The 17,092-nt window shown below is 41.7% G+C and overlaps 3 protein-coding genes across 12 annotated transcripts in view; 1 reads left to right on the forward strand and 2 right to left on the reverse strand.

Annotated features, from left to right (window-relative positions):
* The window catches only part of TNNT3 (troponin T3, fast skeletal type), a 36,771-nt gene extending 33,068 nt beyond the window's left edge, over positions 1-3,703 (reverse strand). For 3 of the 8 annotated variants that reach the window (XM_066583087.1, XM_066583086.1, XM_066583085.1), the window contains exons 1-2: positions 3,563-3,703; positions 303-338 (exon numbers count right to left, since the gene is read on the reverse strand). In XM_066583087.1, the coding sequence (XP_066439184.1) occupies positions 303-322 (20 nt within the window). In that variant the 5' untranslated portion in view covers positions 323-338; positions 3,563-3,703. The remainder of the gene's footprint in view (positions 1-302; positions 339-3,562) is intronic. The other 5 variants (XM_066583089.1, XM_066583088.1, XM_066583091.1 and 2 more) reach the window with 3 other exon arrangements.
* A 778-nt stretch (positions 3,704-4,481) lies between these two features.
* On the forward strand, positions 4,482-16,665 carry PRR33 (proline rich 33). 2 transcript variants are annotated; one of them, XM_066583098.1, is made up of 3 exons: positions 4,496-4,589; positions 14,353-14,404; positions 14,542-16,665. In XM_066583098.1, the coding sequence occupies exon 3, from the start codon at positions 14,550-14,552 to the stop codon at positions 16,125-16,127; it is 1,578 nt and encodes a 525-aa protein (XP_066439195.1). In that variant the 5' UTR covers positions 4,496-4,589; positions 14,353-14,404; positions 14,542-14,549; the 3' UTR covers positions 16,128-16,665. The 2 variants fall into 2 exon arrangements, with proteins under 2 accessions (XP_066439194.1, XP_066439195.1); XM_066583097.1 differs by lacking the exon at positions 14,353-14,404 and having other exon boundaries at positions 4,482-4,589.
* Positions 10,519-17,092, reverse strand: part of LSP1 (lymphocyte specific protein 1) — an 80,114-nt gene continuing 73,540 nt past the window's right edge. For both annotated transcript variants that reach the window (XM_066583099.1, XM_066583100.1), the window contains exon 13: positions 10,519-11,774. The gene's annotated coding sequence lies outside the window, so the exon portion shown is untranslated. The remainder of the gene's footprint in view (positions 11,775-17,092) is intronic.

A 17,092-nucleotide genomic window follows, 5' to 3' on the forward strand; every position in this document is an offset into this window, starting at 1 on the left:
AATTCTGTAATGTCTAATCTTCTAAGTGTCTATGTGGGTGGATGGATATGAAAACTGCATGGGATAGGAATTATCCTCATATTAGGTGACTTCTATAGTATTACGACTATATACAAATCCCATGTACCGTATATCTATTTTGTAGGGTACATGGTATGAGTGACTAATGAGGTAATTACAAGTGACAGTCAAGTCTTATATAAACACTATGGTAAGTAAATATGGGATTCATTTACATAAGACGACACGGACCGGCTATAGCTTCATCATAGGACTGGAACACCTGTGCTCTGGATACTTACACTTCCTCTGTGTCAGACATGGTGGATTTTGGTCGGCTGAAAAGTAAACAGAATAAATTAGGACTGTGAAAAGTTGGAAAACTTTTACTATAACCTAGGCAGGTGCTAAATAGAGATGACCGAGCGTACTCGGTTCGGGCGTTTTTGCACTCGAGCACCGCTTTTTCCGAGTAACTGACTTCTCGGACGAAAAGATTCGGGGGGCGCCGGGGGTTAGCGGGGGGTTGCAGAGGGAAGTGGGGGGGGGGGGGGGGAAAGAGCGCTCCCCCCCTCCCCACTGCTACCCCTCGCTCCACCACGCCGCCCCCCAGCGCCCCCCCGAATCTTTTCGTCCGAGTAGTCAGGTACTAGTCAGTGCAAAAACGCCCGAACCGAGTACGTTCGCTCATCTCTAGTGCTAAATAGTTAACATAGGTTTCAGTAGAATTAAAATAAGATGAATGGATGGACAGACGGACGGACAGGTGTCTTCTAGATGTAGGCACCACAATGACTATCACATGTCAAAACATCAAAAAATGTTTATGATCATCTGTATTCGAGTTTATGACCCAAATGGCATTTTTTTGACATTTGACACTTACAATGAGTACTGAACACAGTTTTATGTGATGTGTACTTATATATTTCCGACTAGAGGTATACAGACCTCCATGTACTTACTTGTCTCATATCCATATAATAATGCCACCAAATATCCTGCATGATCACATGCTTTATGTACCATACAACATGCAGTGTAGCATCTACTGATTTTATATGCACAGAGTTGTAAAAAAAAATAGTGGAGCGACCCCAGTTAAAAAAAAAATGGAAGCAAGGAGTTATGCTCTCTATTTAGAGGCTAGTAGGCTAGAGATTCGTATAGAAGTGAAGAAAGAGGGTCCCTATGTGTAGTAGGTGCAGCCAACCCCAAGTCCTGTTATACCCAACTGGGTCAATGTTTAAACCACATGCTCCAGAGGGAAAAATGTAGATATACGGCGTAACCCACAGGCGTAGTAACATTACATGAGCTGGTTATTTTTAAACCAGCATGTATGTGTGTTTCGAGGTTAGTAGACCCCTTCCTCAGTACTTGCTGGGGAAGAGGTCTGCCAACCTATACATGACTATCCTTCACATTTTACCTTTTGAACTTAATTAATTATGTTTCTGTTCATGTTGCTCTTTACTTTAATATTGATTTTGAAACACACAGTGTGTCCCCAGAAAGTACTGAGGAAGAGGTCTATGAACCTCGAAACGTAGACATGCTGGTTCAATAAATAAACAGAGAAGTTCGGCAAATAACTAACTCATATAATGTTATTACGCCTGGAGCTTGTGTCATATACCTAATTTTTTTTCTCTGGAGCAACTGATTTTATAAGGAAATCTTCATTTTTTTCTTTGTCCTTAAAGGAACCACTCATCATAATCCATGGATTTATTTGCAGAACAGTGCAAGGCAACATGGAGATGTCACTCTATAGCTTAATTTAGGCTTCCACCCTGTAAGGAAAACTTGGGAAGCCAGCACTGCTGCCTGCGTGACTCAGATGTTACATGAGATGGTAAAGGGAGGAGGGTTGATACAAGGCTGGAGACAACTGGGAATTCTTGTCTATTTTAGGACCTTTGGGAATGTCCTTTAAAGGTGATTTGGACCTGACAGAAGAGCCATTTCTAAGACATTTTACAGACAGAATTTTGCTTTCCTTAGGATTACTCAAGATAGGATGACATAATCCATGAACGGAGAATGACAGAAGACGTTTGCATTTACTAAGGTATGCATTCTATGAGTTTGCTTCTCAGATTTAGTTGTCTAATTATATTTCCTTTTGTACTTTCCAGATAAGGGATTAGATGTACTGACTTAAAGTGTGAAGACATCTGAAGGCCAGAAGATCCCCTCTGTCAGTGTGACACCAATGACAGCTGGTAGCAATTACCCCTAGTCAACCTGTGCTTCGTACATCAACTTCTCGGGCATCCAGGCCACATAAAACAACTGCCCATACAGTGCTCAAACAATAAGTATAGAATGTGATGGCAGACAATGGCATCTGTCCAGCACAATCTACCCAACTCAGACCACCACCAACATTCCCTACCCGACTCATACCAACACCAGCATTGCCTACCCAACTCATACCACCACCAGCACTACCTACTGCATAGTATTGTACCTCAAATATATATAGGTAGCGAGGTGACTATTTTTATAAATGAACATGATCTCTGCATTAATCTGGGGTGTGTCCATCCCATCTGGTCATTAGATAGAAGTCAAAATCCATAGATGTACGAGTGAAAATACATATATTGTCAGAACACTTAATATGATAAGTAGTAGATGCTAAAGTACTAAAGTAATTATAGAATTAAAGAATACACCGTAAACTGCGTGCAACCAAGGCCTTGACTTCAGATTTCAGAGTGAATATTAATAGAAGAGCCGCAATACTCCAATTAATGCAAAAAACATGATTTTTTTATTTATCCATGTAGCAACATTTCTACCCTGAGAAAGGCCCTATGAGTGCATAGAAACGTTGTTACATGGGAAATGCAATTTTTCAGTTTTTTTTCCTTTTAATGGACAGGCAGACAGATGGATGGATGGATCTATGTAGGAAACACAACAGAATAAAAGAATATATTACAGGTACATGCATCCAAGGCCTATAATGAATATTAACTGGAGAACCCCAATACTCCAAAAAAAGGCAAAAAAACGTAAATTTTATACATTCATGTAGCAATGTTTCTGCCTTGAAAGAAACCCCAATGAATAGGTAGAAATGTTGCTACATGGGAGATGCAATTTGTCACTTAGCAGTTTTATTATACAGCACTCTCAGGTGGGACGCAGCACAATGCTGAGCTACTGCCAAGGACTCATTAATGTCATCAGCCGTGCCGTTCTCTGGCTTAGCCTGGATTTCTGCTCTCTGCAGTTCTGTGCAGGACTCTGCCAGGGGATTAACAGTGGGATCAGACTTCTAAAACAAAGTATTACGGGGTCATTCTTCTAAAGTCTGTTCTTTCCTACATGACCGGTAGTCCGTTAGGCTATGACTTTGACTATTGCGTTGTCCGAGGCTTTCTATACATCTTCTATGTATATATTAATAACATATTGGTGCATGAAGCATTACAAGGACCCAATATCTTGTGTATTGCTTTGAGTATTGTCTTCCCAATCTTTTGTACTAGTGATACTTCCCCATGGTGGAGGGGTTTCCTTCAAGCCCCCTTCACCCTTCTCTTACCTGAGGCAGAAGAGCAGAGAGCAGCACTGGGGGTCGGAGCAGCTGTGAGACTTTTCAATCACCCCTCGGCCTGGTTATGTCTTGCAGTTATACCGAAATGTGATCTGCAAGCCAACGGGATTGGATACTGTCTGAGGGGTGTCAGAGTGTCACATACGAGGGGCAGGACGAGTGTAGGAACAGCTGCCTTAACACAGGTTATAGGGGAGGGGGCACACTTCAGTTTAAGCTCAATTTACGTACTAATTTTAGAGCAAGCAGGACAGCAGAATTTGGAGATCTTCCCTTGTGTGTGTAGGGGGTGTGCTGTTAAATTAAGAAGACCACCTTCATGGTGGGTGGCGTGCACACAGGCCGTCATTCCTTGCTGCATTCCAACATTAGAATATATTGAAAGTACACAATATCCAGAATACACACAATATCATGAAATGGTTGATTTTGTTGGTTCGGAATATTGGCTTTTTGGGTATCCTTAAAAATCTACTGTGCCCCTACATGCATAAGTACTAAGTGCAAATTACTTGTAGCATTCACTTCAGTGTCAAGATACTTTATTAATGATGGCGTCTTTTCATACATTTACCTAAGCGTGATGTCATTCTGAAAACTCTTCGTCTTAATTAAGTAAATTGTATAAATGAACTTTATTGATCAATTATCTTCGTTCCATGCTATTATTGTATATGTTCACCTCTAACCACTCTGAATTCTGCACATCCTTGTATTATAAGTCAATTTGAAGTGCTAGTTCTTATGGCACCTACTGTCATTCTAAGAAATATCAGTTTGGCATCGCCACATATCTGATGCAACCTGTATAGTTTTCTGGACAGTAGGGGGGGCCAGAGTCCCACTTTCAAACAGTGGGTGTTTCCCTCCCCTTGACCTTTCTTGAGCCCCCCTTCTTCCACCCGCAAGTTCTGAGTTTTGCTGCCCCCAGGTATGGAGGTCGTTTTCTTCCAGTCTCAGACGGAAGAAGGGAGCTGGTCACAGCTGCTGGATACCTGCTAACGGCTTTGAACAGGTAAATAAATAAAAGGGGGGAGGGGGCGCAGCGCTCCAGCTGAAAATATGAATGAACACATCTGGCAATTTAGAGCTCAAAAAGTTGTAAAACTGTTGCAGAAAAAAAAAGAATTAAATTATTGCAATTCATGCAGTTTGTGCAAAATGATTATATAGCTTGCTTTTGTGAAAGGGTTAAATGTCAGTGCACAAAAGGTTTCCTTGCTATATATATATATATATATATATATATATATATATATATATATATATATTTATATATAATTTATATGTGTGCATGTGTATTATAGTGACTTTGTCACATGTACCGGCAAGGTTGTTTGTGACTCATTGCAATATCAGCATGTATTTGGGAATTTTGCATGGGTAAATTTGTTACATTTTTTTTTAAACTGGGAGCTTTCCCATATAGTTAAATTGCAAATTCAACTCTGCTGCATGTTGATAACTTTGTGTTCATCCATGAAATGCATCTACTTTGAATGGTATTTTGTCCATAACATTTCTATGATTCTTGCGGGTCTGTAACTATGGCATTGAAGTGTGAAGATACCCTGTTTCCCTGAAAATAAGACATACCCTGAAAATAAGGATTTTTTTGAGGATGCAAAATGATTTTTCAGGCTTTTTGAGGATGCTTGAAATATAAGCCCTACTCCAAAATTAAGCACTGCTAACACTTAATAAAAAAATTCAATTTAAATAGTGTCCAGGCAGCTGTACATGTAGAAATGTTAAACCTTTTTGAACAAAAATTAATATAAGACACTGTCTTATTTTCGGGAAAACGGGGTAGTCTCACCGATTGCTCCAGTACTCCGATGCAATGGCCATATACTGTACATTCCTGCCCCGTAAAGTACTGATTGATTGACGTTGTCGATTTGACTAGACATTAAAATCCTAAATATCCAACATTTATCTTCCTAAGGGCCTTATACATATCACCTCTTTAGATTTGGCTATCACCACCTAATAGTTCTGTCTGGGAACGGATTCACATCACAAGAGGCCATACAAGTCAGGTCCAAGCAGGGGCCCCATTTGTCACGTCACCATGGGTCTAGTTACTATTTTCATACTTCTTAACATAGAAGACTGGGCTTGGGTTACAGCGTGCTAATCTATTTAAATCCCAATGGGATGTACCTTCTTAGGTTTCACTATATATGTATACATATATATATATATATATATATATATATATATATATATATATATATATATATATATATATATATATATATATATATGTGTGTGTGTGTGTGTGTGTGAATATTTATGGTTGCAAGAGAAAGTAAGTGAACCCTTTGGAATCACCTGGATTTCTGCGCTGATTAAGAAAGCAGACCGCGTTTTACTAATCCGTATTTTAGGGTGCATTCACACGAACGTATATCGGCTTGGTTTTCACGCCGAGCCGATATACGTTGTCCTCATGTGCGGGGGGGGGGGTGGGGGAGGATGGAAGAGCCCAGGAGCAGAAACTGAGCTCCCGCCCCCTCTCTGCCTCCTCCCCACCCCCTCTCCGCCCCTCTGCACTATTTGCAATGAGAGGAGGCGAGACGGGGGCAGGGCTAAGTGCCGTGATTAGCCCCGCCCCTGTCCCGCCTCACCCCATTGCAAATAGTGCAGAGAGGCGGAGAGGAGGCAGAGAGGGGGCGGGAGCTCAGTTCCTGCTCCTGGGCTCTTCCAGGCTACCCCCCCCTGCACACGAGGACGACGTATATCGGCTCGGCGTGAAAACCGAGCCGATATACGTTCGTGTGAATGCACCCTTAGACAAACATAAACTAAAGGCTTACATGGCTCAATTATAGGGAATGAACATTTCTTCACCTGACCAGTGGGTGGTGCAAAATAGACAATCGGCGACCGATCGTGGCTTTTTAGCAAGCATAAAAATGGTTGCTGGTTGGCCATACAGGGCTCTTGCTCACGTCCTGAAGGTTGCGAGTTCAATCCCTGCATAGTAGCCATCTCAAGGTTGACTCAGTCTTCCATCCTTCCGAGGTCGGTAAAATGAGTACCCAGCTTGCTGGGGGGTAATGAATAAAGATTACCTGAAAGTGCCACGGAATACGTTGGCGCTATACAAATAACAAGTTCCTTCCCTTCATCTCCCCATGTGAACAAGAAAATGTACAGCCGTTCCTATATCTGCGATTCTTGTCTCATGTATAATAAAATACAAACCAGCTGCTATCAACATGCTTGTCAATTGACTCTCCTAACATTGGCGCAAAAATCAGCATGAAGGGACCTTAACTAAACTAAGGGTCCATTAAGACTGGCCGATTCATTGTTTGAACAAGTGAACGATGTCAGAGTTCACTCGGGCAGCCTATTTATACAGCAGATACATCAAATGCCAAATCATTCAGTTGTTCACATTCGCTGTATAAGGGTACACTCACACGAGCACATAAACGGAGCGTTTTTGCGCCCAATCGTATATACGTGACCATCTGAGGCGTTGGTTTCGAATGTATTCGTTCGCACGGGCGATTTTACGGCGCATAAAAACGGCAACCCGAAAAAAAACAGAACATATGCGACCGAAATACGCGCCAACGCATATTCGATGGCCAAGAAGATCGTTTGCAAAGTAGGAACAAACGATAATACGCTTTCTAGCTCTGGTCATGATCGTCGAAAAACGTTCTTTCCGGCGATTATACGCTGCGCACGTGCGAACGTAAATATGCCTACGCTCGTGTGAATGTACCCTAAAGGACTGAGAACAAGTGAACGATCGGTACTTAAACCAAGTGATTAGTCAATGAGACGATGATTTTTAGGCCTACATAAAATGAAGGAAATTTGGGGTTTCAGATCATCAGTATTTCAGGGATGCCTTGCATACACTGCCCTCTTCAGGTCATGCCACAGCATCTCTGATAGTGTTAAAGTAGTTTTCTTCAAGCAAAAGTATTGGTGACCTATTCTCAGGATAGGTCAGCAATAATAGATTGGCAGGGATCCTCCACTTGAGACCCCCTGCTGGTGAGAAACTGGAACAGATAGCTAGAAATGACAAAACACCATCCGTAGCTCATAGGCCATTGAAGTGAATGGGAGAGAGATACAATACCAAGCTGAGCCACTGCAGTACAGTTGGCATTTTGACAACTCCAACTGTCCGCAGCGCAGTTGCACAATTTCATATTGCAGCTCTCTCCCATTAAAGTCTGGCCAGCCATAGCAGCTTCCATCACCTGATCAATGGCTGAATCCTGCTAATCTGCTATTGTCAACCTTCCTAAGGATAGCTCACCAATAGTTTTGCTCCTGGAAAACCCCTTTAAAGTCAACACTCTGAGTGGACCATTCCAAAACAGAAATCTTTTTCAACCATTCTTCATTTGATATCCTTGTGTGCTTTTGGTCAGCGTTTTTCTGCATCACCAAATGTCTCTTCAGCTTGAGGTCACGGACGGCTGCCCTTACCTTCTCCTGTAGAATGTTTTGATACACCTTAGAATTCATCACTTGCACCCAGGCCCTAAATGCAGCTCCAACTCATGATGCTCCCTCTACCAGGCTGCACAGTCCCGATGAGGTTTTGGTGTTGGGGTGCAATGCTGTTAGTTCTCCAAAAATGGTGTTGTACTTTGTGCTAAAAAGTCTTACTTTTGTCTCATATCCATGAAACATTTTCACAGAAGCATTGTGGAACATCCAGGTGGTCTTGGGCAAATGTCAGCCAGGTCATCAGGTTTGCCTTCGGACAGCAGCAGCTGGTGTCCTATAAACACCATTCTTGTTCATTTTTACAATAGTCAGCACAAACAGAGGTTTTTGGCCTTTATAGAGTTTTTTGTAGGTCTTTTAATGTTACACTTGGATTCTTTCTCACCCATTTCAAGGTTGCCCATAATGCTCTTGGAGGGATCATAATAGGATACCCACTTCTAAGGAGAGTAGCAACAGTCCTGAATTGTAAATAGTTTGTCTAGCACTGAACTGATGTACACCCAGATGTTTAGCAATGCTTTTGAAAACGTTTCCCACGAACAGGTCAGTTTATATGTAATGAAAGTTGTTTGTATGGAGGCATGGGTCACAATAATCAGTTTTGCTTGACTAGAACAGATGTCAGGAACCAGGCTTTGTATGCCTTTATTAAATGGACAAAGCACCTGTGGAATGCACACTTCTGATTAAATTTCCTTAACTGAAACACCTTTTTGCCAATTGACTCTTGGGCAAGTTATTAACAAAGAGGTTCACTTATTTTTTTTCCTGTACTATTGAGATGTCAATAAAGTACATGAACTATTGATTTGTGTGTTATTAGTTTACTGTGTATTTGCCAATAATTATAGCTTAGATAACAAACAGGCCAGCTTTTATAAATAATCAATGCAGAAATCAAGTTTTACTTTTTCTTCCACCTACATGTAAACTATTATTTTGTACAACCCCAATTCCATAGAAGTTAGGACACTGGAAAATGTTTTTTAAAAAGGCAGCAATTTGTAAATCTCATAACCATATTTTATTCACAGCCGACAACAGCCCACACATCAGAAGGTGAAAGGGAGTCATTTTTCTATTTCATTTAAAAAGTTAACTCATTTAGAAACTGATGGCAGCCACACATCTCAAAAAAGTTGGGCCAAGCTCCATGTCTACCGTTGTGCAGCACCCCTTTTTACAACAGCCTGTAGACCTCTGGGAAGTGAGGAGACCAATTGCCGGAGTTTTTAGAAAGGATTGTTGTCCCCTTTTTGTCTGATTTAGGATTCTAGCTGCTCAACAGTCCTGGGTCTTTGCTGGATTTTTTTGTTTCATAATGCGCCAAAGGTTTTCTATTGGTGAAAGGTCCGCACTTCAGACCGCCCAGTTCAGCACCTGAACATCTACAAATCCACACCGTTGTGATGGATGCAGTTTAGCATTGTCTTGCTGAAATATGCAAGGTAGTCCCTAAAAGAGATGTCTGAATGGGAGCATATGTTGTTCTACAACCTCTATATACTGCTCAGCATTGACAGCACCTTTCAAAATGTGTAATCTGCCCATGCTATAGGTACCAATACATCCTCATATCATCAGAGATGCAGGTTTTTGAACTGCGACTACAAGCTACACCCTCCAGCTGTATACGCATCGCGAGTACCACTTACTTTTCTAGCCTTTTGTTGTCCTTGATCCAAGTTTTAGGAGATGTGTTGCTGCCGTCCATTACTAAAATGAGTTCTCCCTTTCTCTAAATTAAGTGGAAAAAAAAGGTCCTTCAACTTCATATATGGTGTTGTAGGTTCTACTTTGAACAAAACAAGGTTATGAGATTTCCAAAGCATTGCATTTTTACTTCTTTACATTTTACACAGCATCCCAACTTTTTGTTTGTCGGAATTGGGGTTGTGTAATTAAGAGATGCAGGTTTCAGAATGTGACATGAATTTCTAGAACATACTCTAAAGTAGGAGTCCTCAACTCCAGTCCTCAGGGACCACCAACAGGTCATGTTTTCAGGATCTCCTATGGTAAGAACACTTGTGTCAATGTCTGAGGCACCGACAATAATTACATCACCTGTGTAACACTGAGGAAATCCTGAAAACATGACCTGTTGGCGGTCCCTGGGGACTGGAGTTGGGGACCCCTGCTCTAAAGCATTTCCTTATGTTTTCTGAAATTCCCTACTTTAGAAAGAGAAAAAAAGAAAATAAATTTAAAAAAAAAACCCATTAAAAAATAAAATAAAAAAAAGCATTCTCCTCTCCAACAAAAGCCCTTTGAAAAATGAAAGCCGTGGCCTGGTTGCTTGCCATGGATGTCAGCACTATTGTTCTTTGCACTAATTTTAAACTTGCAGTAATTTTATCTTTTGCATGAAAACACCAAGGATTCTCTCCTCCCCCCCCCCAAAAAAAAACAAAACACCCCCACATATACAATAAGTAAAACAGACAATATTACATATTTCTGCACTTTATTTATAAAGCATAAAAAAAAAAAAGTTGTTAAAAAATACCCACTGTGATTGGGCAATTTGGACACGAGACTTGCCATTTATTTTTTTTGTTGAGTCAGTAGGAGGATTGTATACTGATATGTGCTATATATCGTTGATTTTGTGCCCAAGTCCAGTTTGTACCAGCAAATATGGACCCAATTATCACTTATTGACCTTCACTATTACAATAAGTCAGAGGGTAAGAAATTAAATACTGAAAGCTGAAAGCTTATGCAGCACATACAAAATTGAAGAAAAACCCGACACCTGAAGTTACTAGAGAAAAAGTAACTATCTGCTGGCTTAGAACATAGACAAGGAGGATCCTTGCAATGGTTGTCTGATTTAAAGGGATTACACAGGACTAAAATATTAATCTTGCCCTGTTTCTAGCCGTTTTGCTGCTGGAAGCAGACAGCTCTGTGCATTGTGCAGTGGCCTGGGTTGGTACTGCAGGCTGAGTTCCATTCTCTTCAGTAGGAATCAGCCTGCAGTACCAACTCAGATCAGTGCAGAATATATGGCGCTGCCTGTTTTCTGCAGCAACACAGCTAGAAATGGGACAACCCTTTTAAAAGAAGTAGTCAAGATCAGATTAGTAGTGGTCTAGGTCCCGGCCTCCCTGCTGATTAGTTGTATCAAGCAGTTATGGTCCTTAGACAAGCCATATGACCTCTTCATTCTATACCAGGCACATTACTGTACATTATGTAGCAGCTAAACCTGATTTTGCAGTTCGATCCTGGTAGGTTGAAGGGGATTAAGCTGCAGAAAGGCCATGTGACCAATAAATGTGACCTCACAGGTCAACAAGGACAACTGCTCATGCCTGAGCCCGGTGGTCCCTTTAGTTGACCAAGTGAAGTGCTGGGAGTTAGACCCCCACCAGTCAGATATTGCTGACCCATCCTAAAAAAAAAACAAAAAAAAACAAAAACCAATATTTTAGTCCCGGTTAACCCCTTAAAAGGCTCAGAAGTCACTAACTGACTTGAGAACTAAGCTTATTACTTAGGCACAATGGTTTATGAAGCTAGTTCTCCGGAGTGGAGCAGTGTTGTGACTTGTAGCACTTTAATACATAGCTCCAAAAGAACATAGGGCAAAGCTCAAGAAGGGAAGAGTTGATGCATTCAGGTTGAGAGATTGTAGCAGGGCTCCATATTTCAGCATTAGAAAGACAGATGGTTTCTTTCATGATTTGGATCCAGTTTTCTAGAAGAGAATTAAAAAACAGGTGTGTTAGTTAAAGTTCTTATCTACGGATTACTACTGATCTCGGGGATGTAGCTAGGTTTCCTGCCCTCGGGGCAAAGATAGTTGTCCCCTTCAATTAATGATGTAATGCAACAAAAAAAAAAAATAAAATATATACTAATTTCTGAGGTCCGGGTGGATCAGACAACTACGAATATTGTGTAGTTTTTTGGGGGGGTTTTTTTGCCTCTAAAAACCGCAAAGTCCACCTCTGTCATAGATCCATATGCAGGTTTTACTCCAGTTAATGGGCAAAAAATAAATAAATATCAACATGCAGAGTTCTACTGTGTTTCTGATCATTTCTGTGCCAATTACTTGGTATGAGACTTAAGTGATTTCTTTGTGGATTTGATGTGCAATGCACAGAATCCACAAAAAAATAAAAATAAAAAAAATCCAACGCAGAAAATGCCATGTGAGCATGGTCTTAAGTGACCCTTTGGTGCAGCACTAGTAGCCAGGTGTGTGCCTCCGATGTGCTGCCTCTACAGCACCCTCCTCGGATGAAGAATGTGAGCAGCATGTCAACCACTTTACATTGCAGCCATGTCATTTTCTTTCATCCCCATCGCCAAAGAGCTATAACTAGGGGTTTTTTTCTATTGATATAACTGTACGAAGGCTTGGTTTTTTTTGCAGGACAAGTTGTGTCTAGTATAAGAAAAAATAAAAAATAAATCAAGGACCTAGAAGTTGTTGGAATCAAATGAAACTAATTGTAACATTGATATAAGTAACTACAATATCAGAGCAAAATGATAATTTATTGTGGAAAACTGAACACTTACAGGGAGGCTCTAGTACCCTGTTGTACCGCCTCTAGCTTGGGTGCAATATGTGATATGGGCAGGCATGGGGGCTCTAGTACCCTGTTGTACCACCTCTAGCTTGGGTGCAATATGTGATATGGGCAGGCATGGGGGCTCTAGTACCCTGTTGTACCACCTCTAGCTTGGGTACAAGATGTGATACAGGCAGGCATGGGGGCTCTAGTACCCTGTTGTACCGCCTCTAGCTTGGAAGCAAGATGTAATACAGGGCATTGAGGCATACAGGTTCTGTATGGTATCCTGCAGCTTATCAGTCCACATTTGCTGTAACTGAGCCTCTAGGTCATGCAAACTCTGGGGCTATCGAAGTTGGGGTCCCAGATGATCTCATAGGCAAAAAATTGGTCAGGACACAGCAAGATTGTCATAGGAATGCCTCTGCAATGCTGCCACACTTCAGTGTGTGGCTAAACATTAACCTGCTGGAAACACCTGGGGCTGCAGGATGTCCTAACATATCGCTGAGCTGTCATTGCCCTTCGTACCACTACTAGGGGTAACCAACTGTCATATGTGATGGGCCCCCATAAAATTACAAAAGCAGTAGGGGCAGTGTGCTGCTCCACAGCAAAAGCAAGATTGAGGTGCTCACCGCTAGGTCTTCAGACATGAACACAGCCATCGTCCGTGCCGAAAACTAATCCTGGATTCATCACTGAAGACAACCTAGTTCTACTCTGCAATAGTGTCATGAAAAATTAGACTGGACTGCTACAGAGGTGATGGTGGGTGCCAGAGTACATGTAATGGGCGCTGCGAGACAAAATGGGCCTTCAACGATGGTGCCACGTCTCTGGATGGTGGCCAACTAAACAGGAGCTGTTCGGACAGTCAGACGATCCACTCTACTAGTAGTTTGTCAAGGGCATCTTGAGCCCAGTCGCCTTGTGCGCGCCCTCACATTCACTGGTCCCAACATTAGTAGTTTGCTCAGAACGTCCATGTGGCGGGCAATTGATACGACCATCCAGCTTCTCACATTCCAATAAAGCCACCCCTCTCAAACTCTAGTGGGGCAAAGTCTCTTCTCTGCGTTGTAGAGACGTCTAGTGGTCAACAAGCTCTTTACAAGTAGAAAAAGAGGTCACTAACAAGGCTCTCAGAGGCTACTTGTGTATATGCCAAGGGTGGAACCACATTGAGAGCCTCAGGTGGCAAGACAGTTCATCTAATCTGCTGGATACATAACTGCATGCCAAGTCTTGCTGCAAAACTACAACTTCTATGGGCTTGATTTTTTTTTTTTTTGAAAAAGGTGTACAAGAAAAAAAAACTGCTTAAGCTTTTTTTTTTTTTAATGGGGTGAAATGAAAAAGAAAAGTGGTTAAAAAAAACCAAAAAAAACGTATTGTTTTTAGGTTTTGAGTTTTGTTGGTGGGGCTGTCTGAGGAATTTTTTCTTTTTGGCAGGGCACGCTCTAGTTTTGGTGGTACATAGGAGGAAAAAAAAAAAAAAAGGATAAATGATCAAAAAGCCCCATGGCAAGGTGACTAAAAAGCAATTATGTTGTTTGTTTTTTTTAAACTGCAATAACCTGATAGGTCAGTAGTACAGACCGTAGTTCTAGCTTTAGATTTTTTTTTTTATGTAAAAGCTAACAAAGTGGTGGCTTTCTTTTGAATGTTTAAGATATCAATGTTTTTAGAGATTAACATTTTTTTGAAAAGAAATGGTCACAAAGCCTCCCCACCTCCTTCCCACAGGTGCTCTGCTCCCAGAAGAACCGACAGCGGTCACATGTCATTCATTCTACAGGTGACTGTTCAGCATACAGGGGGAGGGGGAATACTGCCACAAATGGTGCATGCCCACAAATGCATGATACAGTGGCAAATTACAGATATAATGGATAAAGCTGAAAGAAAACACATTGTCTTTTCTTCCCCCACCAGGTTCCATCATGCTACTTACAGTGACCACGCTGGAAAATCCAGGCCCTCCTTCCCCTGTTCCTCCACCTACTCCCCCAAAGCCACGTAAAGACAATGCAAAGCTTCAGCGACTGCTACGGAAAGCTGCGAAGAGAAGTGGAGCGCAAGCCTCTCCAACACTGGCCACTAAAACCTTCCGGTCAACTCTCTCTCCTGTGAGTGAAGCAGATTTGGAGAATACCGAGTTTGCAACTCCCCAGAAAACCAAAGCACCCCTTACCATTACCCTGCCCCCACGATTTCAGCTCAAGGGAGTAATCCACCGAGTGCCTTCTCCATACCCAAAACAGAAGTTCACCTTCACTCTAAGTGAGCAACAAAGTCTCAGCCAGTATCTGAGTCTTAGCCCAGTTTCTGATTCACCATCACCTCGCCCCATGAGATCCAGCTCCCCTAATATTCAGTTCCTATACCCACAAGGAGGCAACACTACTGATCGTTTATCACCAAGGCTCATTGCCAACAATAGTCCAAGAGCTTGTACACCACAAACCATAGAAACCTCTCCAAAACAGCCAGTTGTGTCTCACTTTCAGACTTTAACTCCCTCTGTTATAATACAGGAGACAGATGAAATTGACACAAGACCTCATTCACCCAAAAAAGAGGGATCTGTGAATGAACCAAAAATTAATGGATTTTCCACATCAAAATGTGAGGACACAAACTCAAAAGATTCTAGCTGTCCGAGATCAATTCCTGATCAGCAGGAGTCAGACAAACCCAACAGAACTAGTCCTACTTCAGAAAATGAATCAAAGACAGTTTCTATATTGGCAACTTCAGAGATGACAGATAAGAGCGAGATTGTTCATGATCTTTCCAAGGTTGTGGAGATTCCACACAGTATGTCAACTAATGATATCAGAACAAGTGTGGCTCAAGAACCATCTACAGTCAACTCCACAGATTATCCTGATGGACAGTCAAAGATGACTGTTGATGTCCTAGTTTCTTCAACAACAACTAAAACCACCAATGTTACCTCAAGTACAGACAATTTAACTACTTCAGAAATGGTTCCCAAGTCAGAGGAGTTAACAGTCTTAAAGTCACCTGAGAAACCAAAGCCACCAAGGAAGAAGCCAGGTGGAGGATGGGCAAGACTTGTCAAGCACCTTGTGGTTGAACCAGAAGAGCCAAAGTTTCCTGAACCACAACAAGCAAAGGACAAAACTGATAAATCAGAGGAGAAAGATATTATTCAAGGGACTCAGAGCATATCAAATCGTGCTAACAAGATGTGGGATGCTTTACTCTACCATATGGCTACATCAACTAAGGAACAAGAAAAGCCGGGGTCAACAGCTCCCCCAGCACTTCCCTTTTTCCGCACTCGTTTGCCCCTTCTCCTCAACAGGCCTCGGTTTGATGCCAGAAAACTAAGAGAAGCTGCTTCACGGCCCCTCCGTAAAGTGACCGCTTTCTTCCATAGGCGAGTAGCAGACAAAGCAGCAAGCTCAGCCACTTTCAACAGAACTGCATCTGGATGGAGCATTCAAGGGGAGGATACAAAGAAACCAATCGATGATGGTCTGAAACAGTGAGGGAAGACCATCTTTAGGACTACCCTTGACCTGCTGCATGCACAATGCCCTCCACATAAATGTTCTACCCCAGCTCTTCTGCATTCTGTACTATTTTGTGTTATCTTGTTGCACACATAATTTATACTTATGTGCCTATTAACAGTTCACCTTCTCTGGCATGGCAGGTTCTACTAAAAATATTAAAGATGGGTGAAGCACAAGAAGATAGCTAATAAGGTGTGAAAGTGCGCATTAGTTAGTAGGGGGTAACATCTTGCATAAGGAAAAAAAATAAGATGAAGTCCCTAGAGCCTGTATAATAGTAATGGAGGCCTTATGGCTTCCTAAAACAGAGGTGTATGGCCTTCATGTGCTATCTTACAGGCTCCATATGTATAAAGCTACATACAGCATCCAATGGAGCATGCCACAATTCTCTATATAAATCTGACAAAAGGAAAAAAAAAAATCTGCAAGTCAAATCAATTGCATATCAAGATACAGTAGAGGCTCCATGCACTATAATGGAGCAGCAAATAAAAAAAAAAAACGACAATGCAGGTGTGTGCATGAGGTCTCAGGCAGGGCGTAACTATAGGGGATGCGGTTGCACCCGGGCCCAGGATCCTTAGGGGGCCCATAAGGTCTCTTTTCCAAATAGGAGCCCAGTACTATGAATAAAGCATTATAGTTGGGGGCCCGGTTACAGACTTTGCATTGGGGCCCAGAAGCTTCAAGTTACGCCTCTGGTCTCAGGCTGATATATTCTAAATAATATGGTGCAACATTAGTTTGCATAAGAAAATGTGACTTTCAAAATGTTACAATGTGGTCATCTTCCTGATCCATTGTTATGACGCAACTATTGGGCAATTCTGCATCAGATTATATAGGGCAAGCACTGCAGTCATAGTTAAGGAAACAAATTGAGCCTCAAACACCTAAATACGACATTTAAATAAATACAACATAATACGTTGAGA

The sequence above is a fragment of the Eleutherodactylus coqui genome, chromosome 11 (assembly GCF_035609145.1).
Source record: "Eleutherodactylus coqui strain aEleCoq1 chromosome 11, aEleCoq1.hap1, whole genome shotgun sequence".
Lineage (NCBI taxonomy): Eukaryota > Metazoa > Chordata > Amphibia > Anura > Eleutherodactylidae > Eleutherodactylus > Eleutherodactylus coqui.